Source organism: Eleutherodactylus coqui, chromosome 8, assembly GCF_035609145.1.
Source record: "Eleutherodactylus coqui strain aEleCoq1 chromosome 8, aEleCoq1.hap1, whole genome shotgun sequence".
Classification (NCBI taxonomy): Eukaryota; Metazoa; Chordata; class Amphibia; order Anura; family Eleutherodactylidae; genus Eleutherodactylus; species Eleutherodactylus coqui.
The window spans coordinates 78,799,480-78,822,234 of NC_089844.1; the positions used below are offsets into that span (position 1 = coordinate 78,799,480).

At 46.5% G+C, this 22,755-nt stretch overlaps 1 protein-coding gene across 2 annotated transcripts in view; it reads right to left on the reverse strand.

Annotated features, from left to right (window-relative positions):
- Positions 1-22,755, reverse strand: part of CERS6 (ceramide synthase 6) — a 235,849-nt gene that overhangs the window by 30,226 nt on the left and 182,868 nt on the right. For both annotated transcript variants that reach the window (XM_066577411.1, XM_066577410.1), the window contains exon 7: positions 7,357-7,485. In XM_066577411.1, coding sequence (XP_066433508.1) covers positions 7,357-7,485 — 129 coding nt within the window. The remainder of the gene's footprint in view (positions 1-7,356; positions 7,486-22,755) is intronic.

The following is a 22,755-nucleotide window of genomic DNA, read 5'->3' on the forward strand; positions in this document are numbered from 1 at the left end:
CTTGGATATTAGATGTGATATGGGAGGGCATGGAGGCTCTAGTACCCTGTTGTACTGCCTCAAGCTTATGTATAAGATGTGATATGGGTGGGCATGAAGGCTCTAGTATCGTGCTGCACTGCCTCTAGCTTGGCTACAAGATGTGATAAGGGCAGGCATGGAGGCTCTAGTATCTTGTTGTACTGCTTCTAGCTTATATACAAGATGTCTTATGGGCAGGCATGGAGGCTCTAGTACCCTGTTTTACTGCCTCAAGCTTATGGACAAGATGTGATACGGGTGGGCATGGAGGATCTGGTACCCTGTTGTACTGCCTCTAGCTTGGATACAAGATGTCATACAGGGAGCCATGGAGGCTCCAATGCACTGTTGTACCGCCTCTAGCTTGGATATAAGATGTGATACGGGTAGGCATGGGAGCTTTAGTGCACTGTTGTACTGCCTCTAGCTTGGAAATATCATGTGATACGGGTGGGCATGGAGGCTCTAGTATTCTGTTGTACTGCTTCTAGCTTATATACAAGATGTGTTATGGGCAGGCATGGAGGCTCTAGTACCCTGTTGTACTGCCTCAAGCTTATGTACAAGATGTGATACGGGTGGGCATGGAGGCTCTAGTACGCTGTTGTACTGCCTCTAGCTTGGATGCATGATGTGATACGGACAGGCATGGAGATTCTAGTACCCTGTTGTAGTACCATCCCTAGTTTGGATGTACGATGAGATATGGGAGGGCATGGAGGCTCTAGTACCCTGTTGTACTGCCTTAAGCTTATGTACAAGATGTGATATGGGTGGGAATGGAGGCTCTAGTACCGTGTTGTACCACCTCTAGCTTGGATACAAAATGTGATACGGGCAAGACTGGAGGCTCTAGTACCCTGTTGTACCCACTCTAGCTTGGATACAAGATGTGATACGGGGGCCTTGGAGGCTCTAGTACCCTGTTGTACCACCTCTGGCTTGGATACAAGATGTGATACGAGTGAGCATGGAGACTCTATTATCCTGTTGTGCTACATCTAGCTTAGATGTAAGATGTGATACAGGTGGGCATGGAGGCTCTAGTACACTGTTGTACTGTCTCTAGCTTGGATACAAATTGTGATACAGGTGGGCATGGAGGCTCTAGTACCTTGTTGTATCGTCTCTAGCTTGGATGCAAGATGTTAAACGGTGGGTATGGAGTCTCTAGTAACCTGTTGTACCACCTCTAGCTTGGATACAAGATGTCATACGGATGGACATGGAGGCTCTAGCACCCTGTTGGGCCAAATTTAGCTTGGAGACAAGATGTGATATGGGCGGGCATGGAGGCATACAGGTTTCGTATGCTGTCCTGTAGCATAAATCTCCACATTTGCTGTAAATGAGCCTCTAGATCGAGCAAACTCATAGGCTGTCGTAATTTGCATCCCAGATGTCCCATGTTCTATTGGTAATAAATCTGGTGACCAGGCAGGCTTCGGAAGTGTGGCAATGTGATGGAGGCATTCCTGTGACACCTTGCTGTTTGCAGCCAAGCATTATCCTGCTGGAAAATGCCTCCTAGAAGCCGCCATGAGAGGATGTCCTGAACAAATCGCTGAGTTGTCATTGTCCCTTATACCACTACTAGGGGTAACCAACTGTTGTATGTGATGGTCCCCAGACCATCACACCAGCAGAGGGGGCAGTGTGCCGCTCTACAGCAAAGGCAGGATTAGATTTATTGTTGAAGACAACCCTGGTTCCACTACTAGCAGTCTAGTTTAATTGTTCACGACACCACTGCAAACAGAGGTGATGGTGGGTGTCAAAGACAAAACACGTAATGGGCAGCGTGAGACCACATGTCCTTCAGCCAAGCACCTGGAAAAGGTTCTGACAGACACAGGGGCGTGTAGCGATGGCACTACCTATCTCTGGATGGCGTACAATGAATTAGTGGGAGCTGATTATACTTTTCAGATAATCAGATAATCCTCTCTACTGGTGGTCTGTCGAGAGCGTCCTCAGCACATTTACGTTTTGTGCGTATCCTCATACATCCACTTGGCCCAACACCTCCTAATAGTCTGGGGAGAACGGCCCAGGTTGCGGGCAAATTGGTCGATATGACTATTCATCTTCTCACATCCTAATAATGCGCCCCCTCTAAAATTGTGTTAACTAGATGAAATCTCTTCTCTGCGTCGTAGAGACGTCTAGTGGTCAACAAGCTCTACACAAGCGGAAGAAAAGGTCACTACACATAAGGAGCCTCTGAGAGCCTTTTTATAGGCCAAGGTGGGAACCACTTTTAGGGCCTCAGGTGGCAAGACTGTTCATCTAATTACCACAACTCTCATCATTTGCATATCCCCCTGAAATGTAATTGCATGCCAAGTTTTATAGCAAAACAACAACTCCTTCTAGGGGCTTGACTTTTTTTTACAATGAGTGATTAATAAAGTGTTCAATGTGGTTGAATGCAGCTATGGTAGTAGCTTGTTTCTTCTATATTCACCTGCAGCTTTACAGCCAAATTAGAAAGAGGAAACAGCATAGCCTATGGGGACATCTAAGACTGGCACAATGAGGGCGCATTTCAGGCACGCATGAGGTTATCTGAGATTGGGGCATTTATGGCAGGCATCATGGGTCATCCGAGGCTTTAAGGCAGGATCCTTCAGGGATATCTGTGGCAGGCACTCTGCAGTCAACTAAAGCAAACACTAAGGCTAGGTTTGCCACACAGCCAATAAACTACCAGCCCGTCCGGTAACTAAGTTCCAAGGCCATTAATGACAAAAAGTAATTGTTTTCTGTGAGCACTTGGCTTTGGCAGTGACTGCTGAGGCCATGGAGAGAGGGTGCTATTACTACAGAGGCCATAAGAGGTGCACTATTACTACTGGAGCCACTGAGAGGGGGCACTATTACTACTGGAGTCACTGAGAGGGGGCACTATTATTATAGGGGCTACTGTAATAATGGAGGTAAAATCATGCATTCTGATAAGCCACACCCTTGACCATGGCCCCTGTTACATTAGCTAGTATGTTTGGTGACAAAGGGGACAATAAAATGTCATGGGCCTCATAATAACCACTAGAGGCATGATACACTTTCGAAAAATTCACTTGCATCATTTGTAATATTTGTTTTTGCCTGCTCTGAACTCAAATTTCGTGTTGCATGTGAGGCTATGGGCTTTATGTGGTTGCGAGCCTCTGTGCACTGCCCTAATGGTCTGTCTGTCTTTGCATTATATATACACTGAATAATCACCATCTGAACATTTCCTTTTGTGCACGGAACACACAGTTACAGCTGTTTATATTTATAGCCATCTTCAAGAAAACTTCTTAAAAAGTTGCGCAGTGTACAGCGGCATGTGGAAAGTAATTGTGTCTTACATTTGTCATCTCACAGCAGGAGTCTTACAGAATGTGCTCAGGAAGTATTGTTCTGGGAGACATTTATCTTGTTGTTCAGAGCAAATGAACTATTACAAATTTAGGAATTATTTGTTATTACAGACTAAAGCCTCACTCTGTTTCATCAGTTCAGATCCCGACACCTGTCAGTGAGAGTCTAGTAATTTTTGGCTAAATGCTTAACATATTCATCAGAGCTTCATTTCAGAGGAAGACCTCAAAATCCCCTAAATAACTAAATGTTAAAATGCTGGTTGTCCACAGCCACCACTAGAGGGAGCTTAATGTATATATCACTGGGGAACGGGAAAAACTTTTTTTATGGTGTCTAGAATTTTAGACCTTATTCTGGGTATTTTTGTGCCGCTGATTCTGAAAATCCCATCCATTTCACTCTAGGATCTCTAGTTTTTTAGATGTTCCTGATGTCATTATCTATTTTTGTTCTAATTATTTTCCCGCCAGCATTTGCTTACTATTAGTACATATGGTACATATCGCCACCACTGCACATCAATTGTGGTTTGATGAAACCATTTGTGAAGAGATTAAAGAGAAATTGAAGGTGTTTTGGCTACAAATGTAGAACATTCCTGCAAGGGAGAAGCTAAAAGCAGGTACATTCAATGGAACACAAATCCAGGAACTCATGAAAGACCAGCGTTTCCAAGATCAGTGGAGAACCTTGAGGTGTGTGCGCGGTTGTTGGCTTGTAGGGTTGTAAAGCATCTCCTTGGAAAACTGAGGCCGCAAACTCTGGTGAATTTGTGTAGCATACGCTCACTTCTGTTTGTGAACACTGCAGTCATTCTGGATGGATTTCCAGATTGTCCTGGTGATGTGATGAACGTGGTGAGTGATTTCACCAAGAAATAAAGACCGTAGAAGGACAGAACTTCGGACAATGGGGTACACATATGATGGCCGACCATTGGTGGAACATCCAGTGCGAATGTCTAGAAACATCTCATTACAGGAAATCACAAAAATGTAGCTTCAGCGACATCTCAGGGTGCATTCACACGAGCGTGTGCCATACATAGCTGCGCACCCACGTACGTGCATATACACGCGTGAATGCAGGTTCATGCCCATTGCCTTCAATGGGGCCGCGGCTGCTGCCAACAGGCCTATTGCAAGCAATGGGCTGCTGGCAAGCCCTGCAGTGATTTTCGGGGAAGGGCTTTAAATATACGCCTTTCCCTGAAATATACTCACCTCTCCGGCGCTGCCGTGTAAATATTCCCCACGGGGAGTCCCCTTGTCAATGAACACTGTGACAGCATTTTCAAAAGAGCTTCAGAGCAGGGCAGGGAGAAGACAGGCTAGACGTGCCTAAGCCACGGCAGCTGAGGAGAGGTGAGTATCATTTTTTAAATTTTTTACACATTCTAGGCATGATTTTTAGGGAAGGGCTTATATTTAAAGCCCTCCCGCAAAAATCCCTGCAGGGCTTGCAGGCAGCCCATTGCTTTCAATGGGACTGCAGAAGTGTCGATCTCATTGAAAGCAATAGGAAAACATTGAGATCCTCTGCCACAGTTGTCACAGCTGTGACAGCTGTGGCAGGGGATTCTTTACTCCCCGCGGGGAGTCCTCTTGGCACTGATCACTGTGACAGTGCAGTCACAGTGTTCAGTGATAAAGGGACTCCTCACTGGGGAATATTGACGTGCACTACAGACCGATGGTGCACGCATGTCTCATGTTTTGCAGGTACGTGCATTTGCACGCCTGTAAAACATGGACATGTGAACACACCATAGGGAACCAATGTTTCTAATAGGAGCATGTTTTTGTGCGCACAACTGTACTCACATAAATACGCTTGTGTGAATGAACCCTCAATGACGAAACTTGTTTTATTCATGTTCTAGGCTTCTAGGGTTTTATCTTTGTACCTTCAGCTTTTGATTGGCTGTCATTACATGTGTATACATTTATATGGACATATGTCATATCCTGATAGAGAAAAGCTAATGTCATTTTCAGAATCTATGACCCCAAAATACCCCCAAAAAGTTTTAAAAAATCTCGGTCACCAAAAATTGTGTTCCCCAGTGTATAATTTATACATAGAACTCAATCATAAATCAGTATGTAGTAAGCTCATTAGCTCCCTCTAGTGCTGACTGCAAGTAGCCCAAATTTTATATTTTAATTTTGTTTATGGAAGAAATTTGGAGCTTTATATTGGTAAATTGGAGTAGTAAACATTATAAATATATACTAAAGGGAACCTGTCACCAAGTATGAATGAGTACTATAAACTAAGTTATGGTGCTCATACTGCAGGTTCACTTGGTCCAGGGAGGTATTTCTTATATTTACCCAGCTCCTAGATCTAGTGCTGTCACCCTCGAAAGTCAGCATAGCAAACAATGGGAACCTGCCATATGAGCATCATAACTTAGTATTAAAAGCAGATTCTCTTTATATTTTATTCATACAGTTTTTATCCAGTCTTGATAACCAGCTAGTATACAGTGAATGGCCACATTATCAAAGACAGCAGTCCTTTCAAGATCAGAGGTCCCTGTACAGATATTAGACCCCTGACCCCGGAGTGCAGCAAGTGACAAGTTTTCCATGGATCAGTTTCAGCGTGAATCCACTTTAGATGGGGAAATCAAGCAATCTGAGTGACTTTAAATGAGGCCAGGTCATCGGGCTAGACTAGCCGGGGCCGGGATTTCATACACCGCCAACCTTGAGCAGTTTTCTTGCCCAATGGTGACAAGAGTATGCCGAAAATAGTATGATCAAGCAAAAACATTCGGCAAAAGGGGATCCTGTGGCCAGAAACAACTCGTCAACATAAGAGGAGGATGTCAAGAATTGCTCTGATGAACAGTTGCTACACTGTCTAGCAATTTGCAGCTGAATACAATGTTGCTGCTTCAACTAATGTGTCCAAACAAACAACTTATAGCTGCTTAGCACTGATGGGCTACGTACCACTGCCATTGCTAAATGGAACAGAAAGACAAGACTTAGGTGGGCAAAAGAGAGTAAAAATTGGATGATGGAGCAGTGAAAAAACATCCCCTGGCCATATGAATCCAGATTTCTGTTGCACAATGCTGATGGAAGGTTCAGAATTTGGTGCCAGCAGCATGAATCAATGACCCCTTCCTATCCGGTGTTCAGAGAATGTCAGCTACTCTATATAATTTATGGCAACTGCAAGAAGCTTTCTTGTCTGCTTGGGCCAATATTCCTGCAGAAGAATTTCATCACCTAGTAGAATCTATGCCAGGATGAATTGCTGTGATTCCGAAGGCCAAAAGAGATCCAATGCCCTACTAGATGGAGGTCTCCAATAAAGTGGTCATTCAGTGTATATAGTGAACAGGGCTGAGCTGCAGTACTAGACATATCCACAAGCAGTGGATGATGCTGTTTCAAGTACTGCAAAGAAGAAGTTGCAGTTCATTGCTCTGCTTTTTGATGTGGTTCCTGGGGTGATCCCCCACCAAACAACATATTCTATTGGTAGGACATCAACGTAAAATCAAATAAACCTCTTTTAATACTGTTTAGTGATTTTTATGGGACAATGGCTTTATGCTTGCTCTCATTGTCTTCTCACAAGTAGCAGTTCTCTTGTAGACTGCAGCAGGTTTTCTCCCAGAAATTTTTGTATTCTACTCTGTTCTTTATCACAGTTTTGTGCATAATTATAATAAAAGTAGACTTGGTGGTGTCAAAGAAGTATCATTTCTACCAGGTATATGATAATACAATTTGCATGGATCTTATCACAATATACAGATGTAACAATCAATAACTTGACTGGAGTATCACGCTATATCGATTTATAGCATTGGGCTACTGTACATTGTAGTTATTGGCAGGTTAACGTTTGCTACATCTGTACAAGCAAATACGAACACCGCAACAGATGAACTCTAGAATGGCTACTCCAATCTTATAATGCAAGCAAGAGTCTCACCTCTAGCAATACATCCGCCATGTCATGAAGGCACATCACCAAGGTACCCACTCGTACCATGTTGTTTACGTATGAGAATGTGATGAGGGAGATTGTTGCAAGATGATGGAGAAGCATGATTCCAAAATCCTACAAGAGAATATAAAGTTAACATTTCTATAGAAGCAGCAGATTATAGAATCATTACAGTACAGAATAAATGCACTACACGTAAAGGAAGATTAATGTTGTCCCCCTAACACTATTGTATTCCGTACCCGCTTGATTGATGGCCTTTGCTTTTCCAAAAGTGAAAATAATGATGAAATGAACAACTGCATCTTCAAGTCCCCTTGAGGAACTAAAAACTGTGTAAAAAGGTCAATAAAGTTTATTAAAAAACTTTAAATAATGTTAAAATATGTTTTTATGTATATATATTTTTCCCCACAAAACTCGTTTTAAATGGATAAAATACCAATTTTAATTTAAAAAAAAAGTAATACCTAATAGGAGGAGTTTTCACGGACGTAATGACCCAGACACACAAAAAAATATTGTTATTTATCGCACATGGTGAATGCTGTAAAAATAAAAACTAATGTCAAAATTGCTATTTGCCTTTGGTTTTCGCTTAAAAAAAATATGATAAAAAGTAATGCAAAAGTCACATGTACCTCAAAATGTTACCAATAAAAATTACCCCTCTTCCCGCAAGAAACAAAACCTCACAGGGGTCCGTTGCCAGAAAAATAAAAATGTCATCGGCCTTAGGCCTCATGCCCACGGGGAAAATCAGGCCCGCTACGGATTTTCCATGGAGAATCCGCAGCGGGTCCCTCCTGCCCCGCGGACATGACCGCTGAAAAGAAGAATTAACTCACCTCTCGCCCGCTCCGGATCTTCCCTTCATCGCGGCTTAATCTTCTCTCCGTCGCGGCCGGATCTTCTTTCTTCGGCCTGGCGGATGTGCACGGCACGTCGGTTGCGTGCCGCGCGCATGCGCCGGCCCGAAGAAAAAAGATCCGGCCGCGACGGAGAGAAGATGAAGCCGCGAAGAAGGGAAGATCCAGAGCAGGTGAGTATATTCTGATTTTGGTCTCCCGTGGATCCGGACGGCTTCCATAGGCTTCAATAGAAGCCTGCGGGAGCCGTCCCCGCGGGTGACCCACACGAAAATGGAGCATGGTCCGGATTTTTTCATGCTCCATTTTTTTTTAAAATCCCTTTTATTGACCATCCGCGGGAATTTATCTACCCACGGGTGGTCAATGCATCCCTATGAGATGCAGATCCGCATGCGGGTGATCCGCTGCGGATCCTAAATCATATTTTGCCCGTGGACATGAGGCCTTAGGCCGAACCCACACGGCAGAGCCAGATTCCGCAAGCAGGATCCCGGAGCGGAATCCATTTCTGGCAGCAGCGGCGTCCGCGTGTACCCGCTCTGTAGTCGTCTTTTCTGTCCTGCTGATGGACCCGGCAGCTCGCCGTCAGACATGCGCAGCACAGATTTTCTTTTCAAACTTTTTTTTCCCATGCCGTCGCTAGGCAATGACGAGGAATCCGTGACCTGTCCGCAATGATCATTGCGGATAGGCCGCAGGTCGGACAGCTTCCATTGACTTCAATGTAAGCCGCCCGTGCGGAGCCTGCATGAAAATGTAAGCATGCTGCAATTTTTCCTCCGCAAGCGGAAATCGCAATGGATTTCTGCTTGTGTGTAGGAAGTTTTGGATCTCTATAGGAAGTAACGGGCAGTATTTGCTGCGCATTCGCAGTTCGGACATTGACAGCGGATTCTGCAGTAAATATCTGCCCGTATGCAGGCGGCCGTAGAACGCAGCGATGTAGATTCAATTGTTTTTCTTTAAAAACATTTTTATTTTGCAAAAGTAGTAAAAAATTTTTTAAAATCTATGTAATCTTGGTATCACGGTAATCATGCTGATCCAAATAAGAAAGTCAGGATAAGAATGTTATTGCTATATTTGCCAAATAGGGGACGCTGTGAAAATAAACCCCCAAAACAATGGTAATTTCTGCACATTTTTCCTATCTTCTCCATCCCTAAGAAAAATGTAATAAAAATGATACGGCACTTTCTATGTACGCCAGAGTGATGCCATTAAAAATGTAACTCACCCCGCTACAAACAAGCCTTCATACAGATATGTCAATGAGTTATAGTTCTTGCAATGCGATGATGAAAAGCGCTCGGTCCTTAAGGCACAAAATAGGCTGGTTATGAAAGGGTTAAATGCAGTAAGGTGGACGCCTATTGCAGCTTGCGTGTACAGTGGGATTAACAACGATTTTCCCCAAACTAGGCTTCCATACAGTATACTGAGTATTCAACAATTCCAAAACATTGTTATTATTGGAACTGCTCCCTTCAGCCTCAGCGTCATTCCGGACAATCATCTACAGAGCTGTAGAAAATGGCAAAATTCTAGAGTTGTGCCATGACAGACGTCCGACCGGTATTAGCAGCAGCCTGGGTTGTGCTGGGGGAAAATGGGAAATTCTTGACAGCCCTGTAGGTTGTCGTCAGCATGCTCCCTCATCTAACAGGGGATGCTTATACATGTCGTAGCAGGGGTACGCCTGCAGCCCTCCTGAATTGGGCTAGAATAATGTTTCTTTTATGTATTGTGACTGTTTATGTTATAAGGAAACTGCCTGGAATCTAGTGGCCAAGTGCTGTAACTGCATCGACTTGCACTGTCTTCACGGTCAGATTTGCATTGTAGAATTCTGAGCGGGCGTCTGTCTGCCTCCAGATTCCGCAGCAAATACCTGCCATAGCATGCTATGGGAAAACGCTTTTCCCTGCCCATGAGCAGAAATCAATGGCAATTTTCCGCTTGCGGGAGAAAAGTCATAGCATACTCTATTTTAGTGCAGGTTACGCACGGACGGCTTCCATTGGCTTCAATGACTCCGTCCCGCAACCCTTCCAAAATCATCACTGCCAGCCGGCACATCTGCACACAGAAGAAAAGAATTCGGACAGGTACGCATGGGTCAATGGGTCACTGGCCGGGCATCAGGTCGGATTCCACTGCGGAATCCCGCATGTGGAATCTGACCCAGTCGTATGCAGGCGGCCTTTCTGCTGTTATTGTTGATTAGCTTTTTATGTCATGTGCGGAGGAACTGGAGAAATGCGTCTGGACATGGGGTTAAATACACTCCAGCGCGCCAGTAAATGCACACTCAAGGAGAGATTGGTATATGAAGGAGGGGCCTCTGTTCCAGATCCCTCCTCACCGGGCGTACTACTGCGCAGTCATCGGTGGTAGTGCCTTTCAATAGTCTCTACCGATATTCCTGAAGGAAAGTCAAGCTGCCTGTCTTGGAAGCAGCATCTGCAAACCAGAGTCCCAGTAGTATCAGCTCATATGGCAGCCTGCATGCTCCCCACTTCATCTACTTGGCTGCCCAGTTGGGTAAAGGTTCGAAATTCAAGCATGATGGATGAGGCCTCCTGTAGATAAATTGCTGCATCCCTGCAATAGGGTCCACTTCACTCAGTATCCCCTAACCAAAGCTACCTACATGAACTCCCCCAGGGACCCCCCATTAGAAGACCTGCCTGTAGCCCCTTTACTATCCCTGGGGCCCCTTTCAATTATACTAGGGAATTGTTATTTATACATTTACTTAAAGTGGTGTTCCCATTTCTTGTCCAAGATGGGAATATCTCTCTGTACATGGTGGTTGGGAATAGATACACCAAGCAAAATATGCTATGCTGTTTCTGTAACTACCATAGAAGGGAATGGGAGTTGCAGAAATATTGTAGCACGCTATTTACTCTATTTACATAACTCAGGAGTTGCAAACACAGCTACATTGTTCTTGTTACACCCATTTGCTTATATGGGCATAACGGTAATAGTATAGAGCAGTCCCCTCAGCTGTTTTCATAATGCCTGACCACCCTTGGACACTACATACAACCAATCCTGGGGAACTCGGGCTTGACTTTTAAAAACAAATGCAGGTCCCAGAGGTGGGACCTGCATTTACAAGTCTTTAATGACTTGTTTTTGGATAGGTCATTGAAATCCTAAATGGGATTACTCTTTTCGCCTATGCTGTATCCTTTAAATTTGTATTAATTGCTACCAAACAACCCCATACAACATGTAAGGCTAAATTAAAGGGCTTGCATGGTTTAAAATACACATTTTCAAATATCGAAGAGTATTAATTTAATAGAACACAGTCCCACATTCAGGCCACAGATCTTAGTCAGAGTGAAGAGCGCTTGCAAAGAGTGCCTCTCGCTCTAGAGAACTCTGGACCTCCACACTTTATATGTATAGCCAATTTATTTCAATGGAACAGTGTAATTCTTCACTTGCCCTGTAGTGGCGCTGCAGAGGAACTGAACACTAGCTACCAGGTTCCCCTACAGTTCACAATTGATCGCTGAGAGTCCTAGCAATGCGACGCCTTGTAATCTGCTTATCCTCAGGGGATCCTTCTAACAAAAAAGTGGACAATTCCTTTAAGCCTCTACGTGAATGTTGTTTTCATTTACAATAAGAATTATAGAAGTTAAACCAAAATACTGTTTAACAGTAAAGCAAATCTATTCTCTAAAATAACATTTTGTACAGAAGTACTTCATGGTCCTGCTCACGGCTTCTTCATGCCTGATTTTCATGGAAAAATATTCTCTTTCTTTCCAAAATATATTAAAACTGTCAACAAGCAGAAAAGTTCCATTCAGATAACCTTATAATGTCAGCCAACATAACGTGCTGGCCACCAATGCCAGCTAAATCTGAAGTACCACAATGCCATATCCTATTTGCAGTCTGCCTGCTCCGGTGTTTGATGACAGCTCCCTGCAATTTTTGTTATAATCAAGATAAAAGAAAAAAATCATCTAATTACATTTCTGTATATAGAACAGTAGAGAAGGACATGTAAGATTCATAGTACATCATCAGCAAAGCCCTAACCAACTCGAGAGGCATACTAAGAGGATAGATCAATGTGATATGATTAAAGTCAATGTCCAACCAGAAATGGAAAATTCCATTTTGGCTGTGGACTGCACCTCCAGCCCCCTCCCCCTATCTGCTCCCTTTATCCAAGTCTTCTTTTCTTAACTCTTCTTTGCACATAATACTGCATTTACTTACAGTGGATATACAAAGTTTACACACTTCTACTAAAATGCTATGTTTTGGTCATGTTAAAAAAATCCAAGAAACATTAATTATTTCAGATTTATTTCCACCTTCAACGTGACCCATTGTTAGGGCTCAAACCCACAACCTCTTGTGTTCTAGCCGGCAGCTCTCTCCGCAAGGCTATCCAGGATTGGACAATTCCTCGCTGAAACCCAGCCTTGTTCTATGTTTTAATGAGTAATGACACCGTTTCAAGAAGAATTGATGAAAAGTCTGCTGATGTGGAAGAAAGATTTTGTAATGTAAATTGACGAGTCAACGGTTAGAGATAATGAAGCTTTGCTGCTAGCTTACGTTCATTTCATTAATCGGAATGAGGAGGTAGTGGAGGAACTGCTGTTTACCAGAAATTTAACCACCGACACAAAAGGCTCCTTTACATACAAAAGAGTGGAAGAATTTTTTCAAGAAAAAACATCCCTTTCACAAATGTACTTGCTTGTGCAACCGACGGAGCTGCGTTCATGACTAGTGATATCGCGGCTTTATAGCCCATTTAAAATCTGCTATAACTGGCATAATGGCAGTCCACTGTGTGAACCATCGGCAACACCTTGTTGCTAAAGATTTATGTACGAGATTGCATGATTCTCTGCGCCATGTAATTAATGCTGTTAAAAAGATAAAAGCACACTCTTTGAACGAACGTCTTTTACGCAAGCTCTGTCTGACGAAGAATTCGAACGTCTACTCCTACACACGGAAGTGAGGTGGCTGTCAAGAGGAAAGTGCTTACAATTAGAGATGAGCGAGCACCAAAATGCTCGAGTGCTCATTACTCGAGTCGAACTTTCAGTGATGCTCGAGAGTTCGTTTCGAGTAACGAACCCCATTGAAGTCAATTGGCGACTCGAGCATTTTTGTATCAGATTGGTCCCTGCGCTGAGCCAATGAGAGGCAGCAGTCACTCACCCATTCATGAATTCATGAATGGGTGTGTGAGTGAGATCTGCCTCTGATTCGTCAGGCTGTGACCAATTGGAGGCAGCTCATTCAGCAGGCGGGGATTTTAAATCCCCGGCTGCTGAATACTACTCACAGCTGTTCAGAGCAGTTCAGGAGGACTGCCGCCGGCCACGCTGAACTCTGTCTGCCGGGACCAGGTGAGTAAATATATATATATTTTTTTTACACATTTCTGGATGAATTGCAGGGAAGGGCTTATATATTTAAGCCCTTCCCGACAATTCATCCCACGCTCGCCGGCAGCCCATTGCTTTTAATGGAGCCGGCTGTATTGCCGGCTCCACTGAATTCAATGGTCAGTGCTCGTTTAATCAAGACGAGTACCGTGTGGTGCTCGTCTCGAGTAACGAGCATCTCCAGCACCCTAATACTCGAACGAGCATCAAGCTCGGATGAGTATGCTTGCTCATCTCTACTTACAATGCTTCTACAAACTTTTTGACACAGTGGTCAAGTTTCTTCCGCCGATTGACCCAAACCTTTGTGATGCAATCGAACTATAACGTCTTGACGTTGCCTATCTTGCAGACATATTTGACCAACTCAACGAGGTCAACACAAAGTTACGAGGAGAAAGAATGTATTTCATTAAGGCTAAAGGTATAATCTCTTCCTTCATTGCCAAACTGGACCTTCATACCAGTAACCTGGTCGATGCGAGCTCTGTCAGTTTCCGAGTCTTCAAGAAACTGCACGCAAACTTGGAGACAAATTTCAAGATGCAGACTTAGACGTTTTTTGCTCACACCTCAAACAAGCCGAAGACGACATGCAAACTAGGTTTCATGATCTGTATACCTTTAAAATACTACTGTGGGTACTCAATCCATTTTCAGCAGACACAGGAGAATTTCATCCCAGATTACAAGAGCAGCTGATCGACTTGAAATACGACAGTGAAGCCCAAGCACTTTTTCAACAATATGGCTATGAATATTTTGGGTGAAAGTGAAGAATTCCTATCCTATTTTGTGTTAGCTTTTCCATCTACATACTTAGTGGAGAGGGGCTGCAGCGTGGTTTAGGAGCTCCTGACAAAAGCAAGAAACAAACTTCAGATATGTGTAAGGGGCGACTTGAGACTGTGGTTGATGAAGATAGAACCAGATATCGCTAAATTGGCGTGTGCTCATCAGGCCCAAAACAGCCATTAATGACACAGATTGATTGTGGCAAACATTATTATGTTACATTATTAGTCAAATTTCATTGTTCTTGCATTTTAATTAGTCTTCTAACCATTAAGGATTAAGGCGTATCTTACATTTTCTTTATACATTGTACGTTTCTATCGAATGATAATTAAAGATGGTATTATTGCTTGCTTACCAAAAAAACTATCTTCTGCAGCAAAACCTATTTATTATTGTACCCACAATTAACCTGTTAAATATTTAGCACCTACACTTTAGCAGCTAACATTTAGCTGACTAAATGACGTATTTGGTAATTTTTAGAGACATGTTTTCACAATTAATGCTAATCTGTTAAACACTAGAGATGAGCGAGCACCAAAATGCTCGGGTGCTCGTTACTCGGGACGAAATTATCGCGATGCTCGAGGGTTCGTTTCGAGTAACGAACCCCATTGAAGTCAATGGGCGACCCGAGCATTTTTGTATTTCGCCGATGCTCGCTAAGGTTTTCATTTGTGAAAATCTGGGCAATTCAAGAAAGTGATGGGAACGACACAGCAACGGATAGGGCAGGCGAGGGGCTACATGTTGGGCTGCATCTCAAGTTCCCAGGTCCCACTATTAAGCCACAATAGCGGCAAGAGTGCCCCCCCCCCTCCCAACAACTTTTACTTCTGAAAAGCCCTCATTAGCAATGCATACCTTAGCTAAGCACCACACTACCTCCAACAAAGCACAATCACTGCCTGCATGACACTCCGCTGCCACTTCTCCTGGGTTACATGCTGCCCCCCCCCCGCACGACGCAGTGTCCACAGCGCACACCAAAGTGTCCCTGCGCAGCCTTCAGCTGCACTCATGCCACACCACCCTCATGTCTATTTATAAGTGCGTCTGCCATGAGGAGGAACCGCAGGCACACACTGCAGAGGGTTGGCACGGCTAGGCAGCGACCCTCTTTAAAAGGGGCGGGGCGATAGTCCACAATGCTGTACAGAAGCAATGAGAAATCCAATCCTGTGCCACCTCCATTAGGAGCTGCACACGTGGGCATAGCAATGGGGAACCTATGTGCCACACACTATTCATTCTGTCAAGGTGTCTGCATGCCCCAGTCAGACCACGGTTTTTTATAAATAGTCACAGGCAGGTACAACTCCGCAATGGGAATTCCGTGTGCACCCACAGCATGGGTGGCTCCCTGGAACCCACCGGCTGTACATAAATGTATCCCATTGCAGTGCCCAACACAGCTGAGGTAACGTCCGATTAAATGCAGGTGGGCTTCGGCCCACACTGCATGCCCCAGTCAGACTGGGGTTCTTTAGAAGTAGACACATGCAGTTACAACTCCGTGTGGACCGACAGCATGGGTGGGTGCCAGGAAGCCACCAGCGGTACATAAATATATCCCATTGCATTGCCCAGCACAGCTGAGGTAATGTCATGTTTAATGCAGGTGGGCTTCGGCCCACATTGCATGCCCCAGTCAGACGGGTTCTTTAGAAGTAGACACATGCAGTTACAACTCCCTGTGGACCCACAGCATGGGTGGCTCCCTGGAACCCACCGGCGGTACATAAATATATCCCATTGCAGTGCCCAGCACAGCTGATGTAACGTCAGCTTTAATGCAGGTGGGCAAAAAATTAATTGGATTACACTGTAGGCGAGGGCCCCAAAAAATTGGTGTACCAACAGTACTAATGTACGTCAGAAAAATTGCCCATGCCCAACCAAGAGGGCAGGTGAAACCCATTAATCGCTTTGGTTAATGTGGCTTAATTTGTAACTAGGCCTGGAGGCAGCCCAGTTAAAATAAAAATTGGTTCAGGTGAAAGTTTCAACGCTTTAATGAGAATTGAAACGTATAAAAATTGTTTACAAAAATTATATGACTGAGCCTTGTGGGCCTAAGAAAAATTGCCCGTTCGGCGTGATTACGTCAGGTTTCAGGAGGAGGATGAATATTATACACAGATTGATGAAGCTAAAACCACGTTTTTGATGGTGATAGAGAACAATGCTTCCATCCGCGGGTGCAGCCTACGTATTGTTTAGGTATCGCTGCTGTCCGCTGGTGGAGAAGAGAAGTCTGGGGAAATCCAGGCTTTGTTCATCTTGATGAGTGTAAGCCTGTCGGCACTGTCGGTTGACAGGCGGGTACGCTTATCCGTGATGATTCCCCCAGCCGCACTAAACACCCTCTCTGACAAGACGCTAGCCGCAGGACAAGCAAGCACCTCCAGGGCATACAGCGCGAGTTCAGGCCACGTGTCCAGCTTCGACACCCAGTAGTTGTAGGGGGCAGAGGCGTCACGGAGGACAGTCGTGCGATCGGCTACGTACTCCCTCACCATCCTTTTACAGTGCTCCCGCCGACTCAGCTTGACTGGGGAGCGGTGACACAGTCTTGCTGGGGAGCCAGAAAGCTGTCAAAGGCCTTAGAGAGTGTTCCCCTGCCTGTACTGTACATGCTGCCTGATCTCTGCGCCTCCCCTGCTACCTGGCCCTCGGAACTGCGCCTTCGCCCACTGTCGGATGGGAATTTTACCATCAGTTTGTCCGCCAGGGTCCTGTGGTATAGCATCACTCTCGAACCCCTTTCCTCTTCGGGTATGAGAGTGGAAAGGTTCTCCTTATACCGTGGCCAGAATGCGTGTAACGCGAGGGTCACGAGAAAGGCATCCTAACATGAAGTCAGCCATGTGTGCCAGGGTACCTGTACGCAACACATGACTGTCCTCACTAGGAAGATCACTTTCAGGATCCTCCTCCTCCTCAGGCCATACATGCTGAAAGAATGACAGGCAAGCAGCATGGGTACCCTCAGCAGTGGGCCAAGCTGTCTCTTCCCCCTCCTCTTCATCCTTTTCATGCTCCTCCTCCTCCTCCTCAACGCGTTGAGATATAGACAGGAGGGTGCTCTGACTATCCAGCGACATACTGTCTTCCCCCGCCTCTGATTCCGAGCGCAAAGCGTCTGCCTTTATGCTTTGCAGGAAACTTCTCAAGAGGCATAGCAGAGGAATGGTGACGCTAATGATTGCAGCATCGCCGCTCACCATCTGGGTAGACTCCTCAAAGTTTCCAAGGACCTGGCAGATGTCTGCCAACGAGGCCCACTCTTCTGTAAAGAATTGAGGAGGCTGACTCCCACTGCGCCGCCCATGTTGGAGTTGGTATTCCACTATAGCTCTACGCTGCTCATAGAGCCTGGCCAACATGTGGAGCGTAGAGTTCCACCGTGTGGGCACGTCGCACAGCAGTCGGTGCACTGGCAGATGAAACCGATGTTGCAGGGTGCGCAGGGTGGCAGCGTCCGTGTGGGACTTGCGGAAATGTGCGCAGAGTCGGCGCACCTTTCTGAGCAGGTCTGACAAGCGTGGGTAGCTTTTCAGAAAACGCTGAACCACCAAATTAAAGACGTGGGCCAGGCATGGCAAGTGCGTGAGGCTGCCGAGCTGCAGAGCCGCCACCAGGTTACGGCCGTTGTCACACACGACCATGCCCGGTTGGAGGCTCAGCGGCGCAAGCCAGCGGTCGGTCTGCTCTGTCAGACCCTGCAGCAGTTCGTGGGCCATGTGCCTCTTCTCTCCTAAGCTGAGTAGTTTCAGCACGGCCTGCTGACGCTTGCCCACCGCTGTGCTGCCACGCCGCGCGACACCGACTGCTGGCGACGTGCTGCTGCTGACACATCTTGATTGCGAGACAGAGGTTGCGTAGGAGGAGGAGGAGGAGGAGGAGGAGGGTGGTTTAGTGGAGGAAGCACACACCGCCGCAGATACCACCACCGAGCTGGGGCCCGCAATTCTGGGGGTGGGTAGGACGTGAGCGGTCCCAGGCTCTGACTCTGTCCCAGCCTCCACTAAATTCACCCAATGTGCTGTCAGGGAGATATAGTGGCCCTGCCCGCCTGTGCTTGTCCACGTGTCCGTTGTTAAGTGGACCTTGGCAGTAACCGCGTTGGTGAGGGCGCGTACAATGTTGCGGGAGACGTGGTCGTGCAGGGCTGGGACGGCACATCGGGAAAAGTAGTGGCGACTGGGAACTGAGTAGCGCGGGGCCGCCGCCGCCATCATACCTTTGAAAGCCTCCCTTTCCACAACCCTATACGGCAGCATCTCCAGGCTGATAAATTTGGCTATGTGCACGTTTAACGCTTGAGCGTGCGGGTGCGTGGCGGCGTACTTGCGCTTGCGCTCCAACACTTGCGCTAGCGACGGCTGGACGGTGCGCTGAAAGACATTGGTGGATTGGGCCGAGCACAGCCGGAGGTGAGGGTGTGGGTGCAGGCCAGGAGACGGTAGTGCCTGTGTCCTGAGAGGGAGGTTGGATCTCAGTGGCAGGTTGGGGCACAGGGGGAGAGGCAGTGGTGCAAACCGGAGGCGGTGAACGGCCTTCGTCCCACCTTGTGGGGTGCTTGGCCATCATATGTCTGCGCATGCTGGTGGTGAGGCTGGTGGTGGTGGCTCCCCGGCTGATCTTGGCGCGACAAAGGTTGCACACCACTGTTCGTCGGTCGTCTGCACTCTCAGTGAAAAACTGCCAGACCTTTGAGCACCTCGGCCTCTGCAGGGTGGCATGGCGCGAGGGGGCACTTTGGGAAACAGTTGGTGGATTATTCGGTCTGGCCCTGCCTCTACCTCTGGCCACCGCACTGCCTCTTCCAACCTGCCCTGCTGCTGCACTTGCCTCCCCCTCTGAAGACCTGTCCTCAGTAGGCGTAGCAAACCAGGTGGGGTCAGTCACCTCATAGTCTTGCTGCTCTTCCTCGGAATCCTCTGTGCGCTCCTCCCTCGGACTTACTCCAATTACTACTACCTGAGTGATAGACAACTGTGTCTCATTGTCATCGTCCTCCTCACCCACTGAAAGCTCTTGAGACAGTTGCCGGAAGTCCCCAGCCTCATCCCCCGGACCCCGGGAACTTTCCAAAGGTTGAACATCGGTCACGACAAACTCCTCCGGTGGGAGAGGAACCATTGCTGGCCATTCTGGGCAGGGGCCCGGGAACAGTTCCTGGGAGTCTGCCTGCTCCTCAGAATGTGTCATTGTAATGAAGTGAGGGGGCTGGGAGGAAGGAGGAGCAGCAGCCAGAGGATTCAGAGTTGCAGCAGTGGACGGCGCAGAACTCTGGGTGGTTGATAGATTGCTGGATGCACTTTCTGCCATCCACGACAGGACCTGCTCACACTGCTGATTTTCTAATAAAGGTCTACTGCATGGACCCATTAATTGTGAGATGAATGTGGGGACGCCAGAAACGTGCCTCTCTTCTAATCCCGCAGCAGTCAGCTGCGATACACCTGGATCAGGAGCTCGGCCTGTGCCCACACCCTGACTTGGGTCTCCGCGTCCTCGCCCGCGTCCACGTCCTCTAGGCCTACCCCTACCCCTCAGCATGGTGTATTACCAGTAGTGCAGAAACAGAACGCTGTAATTAAATGTGCCGCTTATTGGCCTGTGGTTGGAGGCTGACTTCGCTTACGGAACGCACAGCAGAGGCAGGAAAGAATTTTGCGCAAGCCTGCTGTAACACTTAGCTGGCTGCGTATGAATTAGAACAACTACCCCCAGCAGAGACCCAGTACATTTGTGGACAGGAATACAGCGGTGATGTAAGAGGCAACACAGAGGCAGGAAAGAATTTTGCGCAAGCCTGCTGTAACACTTAGCTGGCTGCGTATGAATTAGGACAACTACCCCCAGCAGAGATCCAGTACACTTGTGGACAGGAATACAGCGGTGATGTAAGAGGCAACACAGAGGCAGGAAAGAATTTTGCGCAAGCCTGCTGTAACACTTAGCTGGCTGCGTATGAATTAGGACAACTACCCCCAGCAGAGACCCAGTACACTTGTGGACAGGAATACAGCGGTGATGTAAGAGGCAACACAGAGGCAGGAAAGAATTTTGCGCAAGCCTGCTGTAACACTTAGCTGGCTGCGTATAAATTAGGACAACTACCCCCAGCAGAGACCCAGTACACTGAGGACGGTCACAGGCAGCCCAAATAGATTTTTTTTCCCAAATGTTTTTGGAAAGGCCCACTGCCCATATACACTAAATATGTCTTCTGTCCCTGTCTCACCACTACTGGCCCTGGACAATGTAAAATTACTGCAGGACGCAATGCTCTGCACGGCCGATATACAAAAAAAAAAATGTGCAACACTGCAAAAAGCCGCCTCCACACTACTGCACACGGTTAGATGTGGCCCTAAGAAGGACCGTTGGGGTTCTTGAAGCCTAAAATAACTCCTAACGCTCTCCCTATAGCAGCTCCGGCACCAGCAGCGCTGTCCCTGAACTATGTCAGAATGCATGTGTGGCGAGCCGCGGGAGGGGCCGATTTTTATACTCGGGTGACACCTAATCTCACCAGCCACTCACTGCAGGGGGGTGGTATAGGGCTTGAACGTCGCAGGGGGAAGTTGTAATGCCTTCCCTGTCTTTCTATTGGCCAGAAAAGCGCGCTAACGTCTCAGAGATGAAAGTGAAAGTAACTCAAACATCGCGTGGTACTCATCTCGAACGAGTATCAAGCTCGGACGAGTACGTTCGCTCATCTCTATTAAACACTATCAAACTTTCGAAAAAAAGGATTCCATGTTTTTTTAATTTGTACTTTTAACTTTGTAAATAAAGTAAACTTTGACTGGGTTTAAACTATGGCTTGGGCGGTGCTGGCCACCATCCCAATACGTAAAGGGGGCGCTGGTCTGAAAAAGGTTGAGAACCACTGCTCTAAGGGATACTAAACAGGGAGGCAGAAGAGCTGTTCTGTCCATATAATTGATTGTCAATGGTGTGTTTTTGTGTAATAAAGTGTGACAACTGATTTACTAACATTTACCAACCCCTTAGCAAGTCCTACGCAAAGCCAATGTATAGCCCATAAGAGAGATTTGCGGGCAGTACAGTGTGATATTGATTAGCAATTAGATATAAAATGCACTTTCAGTCTTCAAAGAAGTGAACAGTCAAGGAGAAATTGCTTCACTAGGCATGTATATAAGCCAGACAGACCACCAGTAAAGAGGATCATCTGATCATCCAACAAGCACGAATAGCTCCAACTGTTTTATTGTCCGTCATCCAGAGAAATGTGGCACCATCGTTAACGACCCCTGTATTTGTCGGAACCATTTCTAGGTGCTTGGCTGAAGGACATTTGGTCTCATGGCGTCCATTATGTGTACTGTATGTGTACCCACTAGAGTTGAGCGAATGTACTCTTCCGAGCTTGATGCTCGTTCGAGTATTAGCATACTCGATAGTGCTCACTACTCGAGCGAGCATCACGCTGTGTTCGACCACGCCCCAGTTTTGGCCCCTCCCTGTCGCTGACGTGTCAGATTTGACCTCTCCCCGCGAGAGAACATGAACACAGGAAAAAAAAAAGCTTGGCAACCAGTGGGTCCCATACAAAAATGCTCGAGTCTCCCATTGAAGTCAATGGGGTTCGTTACTTGAATAGAGCTCTCAAACTTTACGAGAAGGTCGTCTCGAATAACGAGGACCCGAGTATTTTGGTCCTCATTCATCTCTAGTGCCCACCAATTGTCACCTCCGTTTGCAGCGGTCTCATGAACGATGAAACCGGACTGCTACAGAATGTAAGCGGGTTGTCTTCAGCAATGAATCCAAGTTTAGCTTGGGCACTGACGGGCACTGATGGTGGTCGTGTTCATGTCTGGTAGTCTAAGAGTGAGCACTACAATCCTGCCTTTGCTGTCGAGTGGCATACTGCCCCCACTGCTGGTGGGATAGTCTGGGGGGCCATTACATACAACAGTCGGTCACCCCTAGTAATGACACACTGGACAATGACAGCTCAGCGATATGTTCAGCATATCCTGTATCCACATGTGTTTCTGTCATGGTGGCTTCCAAGAGACATTTTCCAGCAGCATAATGCTCGGCCGCACACACAAGGGGGTCACAGGAGCCTCCACAACATTGTCACACTTCTGTGGCTGCCCGGTCACCAGATTTAATCACCAATAGAACATGTATGGGACCAACTGGCATGCCAACTACGACAGCCTACGAGTTTTCACGATCCAGAGCTCAGTAACAGCAAATGTGGATCAATATAT